We start from the raw sequence: 10,140 nt of genomic DNA on the forward strand, positions 1-10,140 counted from the left end.
AGCAGTAGAAGTGTTCGAGAAATTCAGGATGTTCATGGAAACGCAGAAGAATAATAAGATTAAACAATTGCAGTCGGACAACGGACGAGAATTCGACAACAGGAAATTCGACGAAGTACTTGAGAAGAACGGAATGACGAGAAGGTTAACGGCTCCCTACAATCCGGAGCAGAACGGTGTCGCCGAGCGGCGAAACAGAACCTTGATGGAAACTGCGAGATGTTTACTAATCGAATCCGGTCTTTCAGCAGCATTCTGGGCCGAGGCAGTCAACACGGCCAACTTTATTCGGAATAGGTAAGCTAAACGGGAAAACACCACATGAGATTTGGATCGGTAAACCAGATGTTACAAATTTCAAAAGATTTGGCAATAAAGTTTTTGTTTTAAATAGGTCGCCAAGTCTTGGAAAATTGGAGCCCAGATCGAGAAGGGGCATCTTTGTCGGGTACAGCACAGAATCCAAAGCAAATGGTGTTTGGATACCGGCTGAAAGACGACTGGAAATATCGAGAGACGTCAAATTTGTCGAGAAATCGCCAATCCACCAAAATGATGATTCCGGAGACTTCTTTCCAGTACAAGGACTTCCAGACGAACCAGCAACACAAAGAAGAGAATTTTACGAATTAGACCTATGTGATAATCCAAACCCGATCACTGAAGCCGACGAAGAATTGAACGACGAGTTGTACGAGGAAGGGGGAGAGAAATTAGAAGGTGAAGACTTCCACGGATTCCCCGATGAAGTTGAATCAGAAGCTGGAGACTTCCACGGATTCCCTGATGAAGTTGAATCAGAGGCTGAAGATTTCCACGGATTTCCTCGAGAAGCCCTCCAAATCGCACCACGAAGAGGAAGACCACGTGTCATTTGGACAGGCCTTCCAGGTCGACCTAGAAAAGTTCGCAACACCGCGGGCTGTGCAGACGAAGATGACCTTACCTTTCTCACTGAAATACCCATTGGTCAAGCGATGATCAATCACGATTCTAAAGAATGGATGACTGCAATGGCCGACGAAATGAAGGTGATCATCGAAAACGATACTTGGGATCTGGTGGACAGACCTAAGGTAACATCGGTGATAGGCAGTCGTTTTATCCTGCGGAATAAATACTCTCCTGATGGAATTGCAGAAATGAAAAATGCGAGAATTGTGGCCAAGGGCTATGCACAGCAGTACGGAAAGGATTTTCATGAAACCTATGCCCCGGTGGCACGGTTAAGTTCAATAAGGATGGTGATTGCTTTCGCCGCTCAACAGAAGATGATCATTCGACAATATGACATCACAGCAGCATATCTTAACGGCAAACTCGACGAGAAAGTGTTGATGGAGCCTCCAAAGTGGTTGGAAGAGACGCTAAAATTCATCGTGGAAAAACGGAAGAGCGAAGGTCGATTGTCATCAGGGTCGACAAGGCGAGTCAGATGTTGAAGAAGTTAAAAAGTGGTGACATGATTTGTCACATGAAGAGGGCTCTTTATGGCTTGAAACAGGCTGGTCGAGTCTGGCACAAGTGCCTGGATGATGAACTGCACAAGTTGGGGGCAAGGCCAACGAAGTCGGATCCTTGTGTATACCGAATTGGAAAGGATCAAAACTTGATCATAATCGTCGTATACGTCGACGATATTCTGGTCATTTGTCAAGACAGCAACAAAATTTCATAATTGGGAAAGAGACTTTCCGAAATATTCGAAGTGAGAGATGTCGGAAACCTTAAACGCTGCCTTGGAATAGATTTTTGCATGAACGAGAAGGGCATACTGGTTAATCACAAGACGTACATTCTGGAAATTCTACAACGTTTCGGAATGACAGACTGTAACGCAGTATCCACACCCCTGGACATAGGAACGAAACTTGTCAAGGGCAACGCGTGGGAAGATTCAGATGGTGAGAAACCTCCTTACCGGGAACTTGTGGGGTGTATTTTGTACTTATCAATATCGACACGCCCAGATATTTCTCATGCCGCGAGTGTTTTAGGTCAATTCAATAACTGCTTCAACAGAACACATTGGAACGCTGCCAAAAGAGTACTCCGGTACCTTAAGGGCACGAGTGACCTAGGAATCCTCTACACACACGAAAGAAGTGATCTTGCCGGCTACGTTGACGCAGATTGGGCAGGATCAACTCACGACAGACGCTCATTCACGGGATTTGCCTTCATCTTGAGTGGCGGTGCAATAGTCTGGGACTCTCGGAAGCAACGCAATGTCGCACTGTCAACAACGGAGGCAGAGTATATGGCCATGGCGGAGGCGGCCAAGGAAGTCGTTCACCTTCGTCATTTTCTCGTAGAACTCGGGCTGAATGACGTTAACTCGATAACTCTCTTCGTCGACAACATATGAGTGCTTAGAAATTGGCGAACAACCCTGTTCATCACGGAAGGACAAAACATATCGATGTTCGTCACCAATTCGTGAGAGAAGTGGTAGCATCGGGTGAAGTGAAACTGAACCACATCGAATCAAACAAAATGATAGCGGACGTGCTAACGAAGGCTCTATCGAAACCCAAACATGAGCAGTGTATTCGGTCTATGGGAATGTCAAAGTGTAACGTGTAAACTCAGTGGTTGTATCAAGGGGGAGTGTTAAAAAGTGTTATTTGAATAACCCGCATTTTATGATCCAACCTTATCTATTGCCCTCAGAGGGCGTCTTAGACTCTCTCTATAGACTCGTTCTAAGGAACTAGCATACCGTTTTTTGTTCTCGCCCTGCGTGGCTAAGTGTATTTTGTACCAATTACTTTTAATACAATCCAGTATTCTTTTATATCGCAAACCCTCTTGTTTTACTCTGCAGTTCCCCTCGATCATTTCCTTAACAGTTTTATATCAAATAACTATTTGGTTAAAAAAGATTTCGGGAATAAGCATGCGTCTTATTTTTACAACCATATTGCCCCTAATTTTCAATTTGGTTCTAAAATTGCTACTATTCACAGAAAGAAATTCTTTTATAATATTTGTTAAAAGCAATTTAAAATTTTAGTATTTTGCTTTTCAATTTAAGGAATTCAAAGGCGTCGTATTAATAATTACAGGGTGTCCACTGTGCGGGAATTGTAAGGGAATTTCTTTTGTACGGGAAATGTGCGGGAAATGTACGGGAATTGCTTTGTTCAACGGGATTTTTTTCTTAAAATGGTCGTAATAATGAAAAAATTTGGAAATGTGCAAGCACCTAAAAGTTTATAATTGAAGTTGAGTCCACAATATAATTGCTTGAAGTAGAATTTCAAAGTAAAAACAAAGACTTAAAAAAATAATTTTGTTTGATATTTATTTAAAATAATTTTATATTTCGTTGTTTGAATTTAAAAAATATATACTGGGGTCACAGAGTTTCAGTACATTTGGACTGATTACATTTGAATGCTCGCTTCACTTCAAATTCAAATATTTTAGTAAAAATGGGTGTAACAGCTATCAAACTTGGATCATTTTAAACTGTAATAAATTTGTAGTAAAATGAGCTAAGATATAACCAATTTAATCATGTAAAAATTAAAATGTAATTCATTAAAGTTAGAGATTTCTTTGTGAAAATAGCGATTTTGAAATTTTGAGTGCAAGCGAACGCCAATTATATAAATAATTTTTTTAAGCTTTGACAGTTGTACAATATGGAGTATAAATTCCATTCTTTAATTTTAGACTAAAATTATTCACAAATATTAAGTATTTTCTTCAAATTCTATAAAAATAAATGTTCTTGCTCTAAATTTTTCGCAGAATATTAATTGCAAATTTGTCGATTCTATTCATTTGTTTTATTTATTAATTAACCACACTTTTGAAAAATATAGAACCTCTTAATTGTAGGGAATTTAAGATAATTATTTATTATTAATTCTTATAATGTTACAAATTTTAACTATGTTATTGTTACTTATTTCATTTCTATGTACCATTCTTCTTGTTTTACAATAAATAAGAGATACATGTTTTTCAAAAATTAGGTTAATTGATCAAACAAGTGAACGGAAAAGACGAATTTGCAATTTATATACTTTGACAAATTTAGAGCAAGAGAAGTTATTTTTACAGAATTTGAAAAAAATACTTAATATTTGTGAATGATATTGGTCTAGAATTAAAAATGGAATTTATACTTCATATTGTACAACTGTCAAAGCTTAACAAAATTATTTATATAATTGGCGTTAGCTTGAACTCAAGATTTTAAAATCGCTATTTTCACAAAGAAATCTCTAACTTTAATTAATTATATTTTAATTTTTATGTGATTAAATTGGTTATATGTAATTTTTCACAAAATTCAATTATGTCTAAAAATTGCAATTAGAGTAAATTCTCAAAAATTCAATTATTATCTGAAACTTTAACTGAAATTAATTTTTAAATCAATTTTTATTGAAAATTCTACGAGAATTCAATTATTTAAATACAAACAAAGATAATTTATTGAAGAATTGAATGTTTCTTAAAATTTAATTTTTACATATTTTATTAACAAATTTTAAAATAAAATTGTTTATATTGTGGACAATTGTTTTATTTGACAAAAATTAAGGTCCTGAAAACATTCTACGTTATTAATAAATTTTCAAATAATTGAATTCTTTCGACGAATTTTAATAGAATTTTTAAGAATAATTACATTTTTGAGAAATTCGATTAAAATTGTTTTAAAAATAATTAAAATTCTGCAAGGAGTTTTATAATTTGTAAAATAATTGAATTATTGCGAAGAATTTTATAAAATGTTTTAAACAATAGATTTTTACAAATTTTCGTCGTCATGGATCGCTTCGCTCGACTATTCGATCTCGTCAGAATTCGAATCAATATCATCGGATATTACTTTATCGATGATTTCTTGAATACTTTTAATTTCCTCCAACAGATTTTCATCACTGTCAAGTGATGTTTGATTCGTCTGCTTCTTCAGCGTGTTTCTGTACCGCTGTTTGGTAATCCTCAGCACTTCCAACATTTCTATTTTGAATTCAGTTTTATTGGAGGGTCCCACGAAGCAATAACATTTTTTTTGCTGATTCTAAAAAAAAGATTAATTTAAAATATGATTGCTTAAAAATTAAATATACTATTTTTATCGAAGTGTAACGATTAAAGAGGAGAAACCAAAAACTATTGCCAGACGATGAAAATCGTAAAATAATTTCAGATTCAAAATTTAAACAATTCACTTCCTAATAATTAAATAATTACTTTCAACAATTTTGATAAAATTCTGAATAAGATTTTCAATACAATTTTAATTAAATTCTTTAAAAAGAATTAATTTTAAAAAAATTTTGAAAATATACCTATAAATAAAATAAAATTAGTTCTAAGTTTTCCATTTAAAAAATAATATGAGAAAAATTATTGTCTATATTTGAGTTCGTAAAATTCTTTCGAAAAATTTAAACATTTAATTTTGTTTCTCCCTGATTTCCAGACAAAATTTTGACTCTTTCCATGACCCTAAAGATAATATTCTGATTCACTCTAAAAATTATTAGATACTCAAAAAAATGTTCTATTACATTTATTGACGAATTTCTTTAATTGAAAAATTATTCGTGAACATTAATAACTTCATTTTTATATTTAAATATTTAATCATTATTATTTTTCCATCAATAATCATCAATCAATCAATAATAATCATTATAATTTTTCCATCTGAAAGAGTAATAGTGATGAGGCGAAAGGGGGGATGAGTTTAAGCGATGAAGAATTGTGAATATTCGCAAAAGAGCGCGGGAATCTCGAGAAACATCGGAAAAATTATATAAGTGCCAGATTTGTAAACTGGTAGGAGGGGATTTTGAAATTATGATAAAGGCTGAACTCGACTTCCTCGATACCATTGTTTGCTCAATCGCTGAAATTGAAGGCGTCATCCTCTGCACATCGCCGATGGCTCAGAGGTGAACAGATCAAATATAATTACGGTTAATAGTAAAATTTCATTAAAAATATTTATTTTAATTAAAATCCTTTTTATAGCGTGGCGTCACTTTTTTTTACTATAATTTACAATTCTTAAAATAAAAATTGGGAATCGAGGAAGTCGGAGGATTAAGGAAGGTCACACTGTGGACATATGAATGCTGTCCATCCGGTGCACGGATAAGAAATTTGGGATTGAAATTATATATATATATATATCTTTATCAACAATACTTCAATCTCCCGCCCGCAAGGCAAGTTGTGACGACCCGATTCGCACTCTCGAGATTCCTAGGATAATGATTGCATTCTGGATGACGATCTTCGAGCGATAAGTTTTAATATTCATTATCTATTTTAAAATATCACTTTGTCAATTTGGTTTATCTAAATGTTTATCTGTTTTCTTGTTAATATTTATATAATGAATGTGAAAGTGTGAATGAGTGACTATTTTCGAGAGTGGCCGAGAATTCAATAATTTTAACGAATTATATAAATATCAATTAAAATTAATCATAATCTTCGTTATGACGCGTCCCTTGCCTAACTTAATAAATTTATAATATATTCATTATTAATTGTTTTCATTATTCTGTTGTTCATATTATTGTGTTTTGTTTATTTATTATCGCCGAAATAATCTCCATTGAGAGAAGTCATTTTTAATTTGAGATATATTTGTGATTTGAAACGTTATTATTGATTAATTAACATTGACTAATTGTTTAATTTTATTTGACGTATCAATTACTTTTCAATTCATTTAAATTTTTAATAACGAAAGTATAAAAATATTACACATCAATTTTTTCATAATTTAAAAAAAAAATTTAATCATTTTTCCATGGTAATTAAGATTTTCAAAAATTCAAATTTAAACCTTTTTGGAATTCAAAAACTTAATAGTATATTTCGTAACGAGTGCGAGCAGTTGTCAATTTTTGAAAAAAAAGTGCTCATTCAAAAATTGACAACTGCTCGCACTAGTTGCGAACGATATTTTTCATAACAAGGTGCAAAAAAGTGCCCTTTTTGCACCGCGTTATAAAAAAGGATATTATTTTATTAATATAAAACATGAAGATAAGTCGATAGTCGAAGACTCATAGTGATTGCTTTCTTCAAGTTTTATAATAATTAAAAATAATTGAGTGATAAAATCATTATTTTATATTATACAAGAATATTGTTACTGTAACTTCTTCAAAATAAATAATTTGTGAAAATAATTGAATTATTGTGAAGAATTTTATAAAAATGTTTTAAACAATAGATTTTTTCCGAAAAAATTTGTGCAAATTCTATTTTTAATAATTCAATTTATGTAAATTTTTTGCTTGCAAATAATTGAATGTTTGTGAAGAATTTTATAAAAACTTTTGTTTAGTAATGCAATTCTTTTGGGACATTTTACTATAATAATAGAATATTGAAAACCATTGAAAAAAGAAATTTTCTTTAAAATAATTGAAATTCTGCAATGAGTTTTATTATTTATGTAAATAATTGAATTATTGCGAAGAATTTTATAAAAATGTTTCAAACAATAGATTTTTTTGGAGAAAATTTAAACAAATTCTATTTTTAATAATTTAATCCCAGTGAAATTTTCATTATTTTAGAAAATAATTGAAAATTCGCGGAGAATTTTGTCAAAATTATTCTTAAATAATTGAATTCTTTTGGGAATTTCTATTCGAATAATTAATATACAAATTATTGTATTAAGAAAAATTTATGAAAATAATTGAATTTGTCAATGAATTTTATTAAAATTTCTCAAAAAAATTGAATTTTGTCGAAGAATTTTGCTATTTATTTATAAAGATAATTGAAATGTTGATCACAATTTTTTAGATTTTCTTTATATCTAATTAAATTTCTGCGAAGAATTTTATTAATTTTTAAAATAATTGAATTCTTGTGATGAATATTGTTATTTGAGTAAGAATTTTTGAAACGTGCCACCTAAAATTCAAAAAATTTATTTTTGGTCAAAATGTTGTTTTTTCTATAGTGCTTTACATAAAAAAATACTATATCAAAGGATTTGCCAAAAAAAATTTTTGTTATTGTTATAAACAATTAAAGTTTTCAGACACTTTTTTTAAAAAAATTAATTAAAAAGAAACTTGTTAACCGATTTTAATGATTCAAGAGGCATTCTTTTTTATTTGAGTCAAAGTTTTGAATAAAATTTTTTTCGTAAAAAAATATTGAAATTTAATAAATAAACAAATTATTTATTTATAACAAATTAGCAAAAAACCATGTTCTCAATCGAATTTCAAAATGAAAAAATAGTACTTATTCTCTAATTACCACTGAGTAATATTCCGTTGAGAAAAAAAATGGCACGGCTTGGACAACTGACTTATTTAAACATTGTTTATCCCGAGCAGAACGGGATTTGCATGTGACGTCACGCGCAGCGGTCCTTTGACGCGGAAATCTAAGAGAATATCAGAGGAATATCAAAAATAATATTAAAATAATGTTTAAGTATTTCTAATGGACGAAAAAAACTATAACAATTTAATTAATTGTTTAAACAATTAATTTTTGTTATTTTTTCATAAACAGTAGTTAGGGCTAGAAATTTCTAGTCTTCTCTCAATTTTTCAATGAGTAAAACATCTACTAATGATAAAAAATAAAAAATTAATTAATTAAACATTGTTTAAACAATAATTAATTGTTGTTATTTTTTTCATAAACTGTACTTAGGGTTAGAAATTTAGTTTTTTCAATCGTGCAATTTTTTATGAAAAAAAATCTACTGATAAAAAATAAAAAATTATTTATTTAAAAATAAATATAAATTAAATATATATATGTAGTTTTTTTACTATAAAAAGTTGCATTATTGGCAAAAATGCAGGAATTTATAATTGATTATAAATTATAGATGCCCTAAATTTATAATCAATTGAAAAATTATAAATGCTCTAAATTTATAATCAATTGAAAAATTATAAATGCCCTAAATGTATAATCAATTGAAAAATTATTAATTGTTTATCAATGGTTAAATAACATTCTTTTAGTTTTACTATTATAATTAAGTGTTTAAATTATAAAAAAAATTTTAAATTGAGAAAAACTAAGGAATTTCTAGTTAAGTACAGTTAATTGAAAAATTAACAAAATAAATTGTTTAAATAATGTTTAAATAATTAGATAATTTTTAGTTTTGTTATACTTAAGTGCTTTCGTTACAAAAAATGCATAATATAGAAAAAGAACAAGTAATTTCTAACTCTAATTGCAGTTATGAAAAAAATAACAACATTTAATTGTTTCAACAATTTAATAAATAAGTAATTTTTAGTTTTAATGATTAATATATGGGCAATTCCACGTGAGATTTCAGTCGACCTCTTAAAATCGGCCAAAAATATTTTTTTTCTATTCTGTATTAAAAAAAAACAGATACGTATTTTTTTATTATTTTTTTGGAGGCCAGATTTTTGAGTTATGAATTTTCAAAATTTTCGTTTTTTAAATGAAGATATATTTTTAATGTCAGATAACTCAAAAAATATTGCTTCTTTTCATTTTTTGACAAGAAAAAAAAAGTTTTGTTTTTCTCTCTACTTTTGAATAATCATAACAAAAAATTTTTTTTTTCATTTTTTATTAAAAAAATAAAAAAATTTTATAAACAAATTAATTTTTTTTAAGTTTGGGTATGATAAATTTTTAATTTTCTTTTTTTAAAACATACCTGGAAATGATAAGAAGGTTTTGCAAAAAGTTTCAGAGTGGGCCTGACAAGTTTGATGGGTCCAAAAAAATAATTAAGCTGTCCGTGCAGGTCGCACGCACGCGGCACAATGGGATTTTTTTACAATTTATTATTAAAAATTGTTTAGAGCCTCCAAATTCAATAATAATCAAAATCTGATAAAATTTGTAGGCTCTAAACAATTTTTAATAATAAATTGTAAAAAATTCCCATTGTGCCGCGTGCGTGCGACCTGCACGGACAGCTTAATTATTTTTTTGGACCCATCAAACTTGTCAGGCCCACTCTGAAAAAGCATAAAAAAGAATGCCTCTTGAATCATTAAAATCGGTTAACAAGTTTCTATTTAATTAATTTTTTTAAAAAAAGTGTCTGAAAACTTTAATTGTTTATAACAATAACAAAAAAATTTTTTTTTGGCAAATCCTTTGACATAGTGT

At 29.8% G+C, this 10,140-nt stretch overlaps 1 protein-coding gene across 1 annotated transcript; it reads left to right on the forward strand.

The window, feature by feature from the left end:
• Positions 1-1,822: 1,822 nt before the first annotated feature.
• Positions 1,823-2,368, forward strand: LOC122512742 (secreted RxLR effector protein 161-like). Its single transcript, XM_043628774.1, has one exon. The coding sequence runs from the start codon at positions 1,823-1,825 to the stop codon at positions 2,366-2,368; it is 546 nt and encodes a 181-aa protein (XP_043484709.1).
• The last annotated feature ends 7,772 nt before the right edge of the window (positions 2,369-10,140 follow it).

Source organism: Leptopilina heterotoma, unplaced genomic scaffold, assembly GCF_015476425.1.
Source record: "Leptopilina heterotoma isolate Lh14 unplaced genomic scaffold, ASM1547642v1 Lhet_125, whole genome shotgun sequence".
Taxonomy (NCBI): domain Eukaryota; kingdom Metazoa; phylum Arthropoda; class Insecta; order Hymenoptera; family Figitidae; genus Leptopilina; species Leptopilina heterotoma.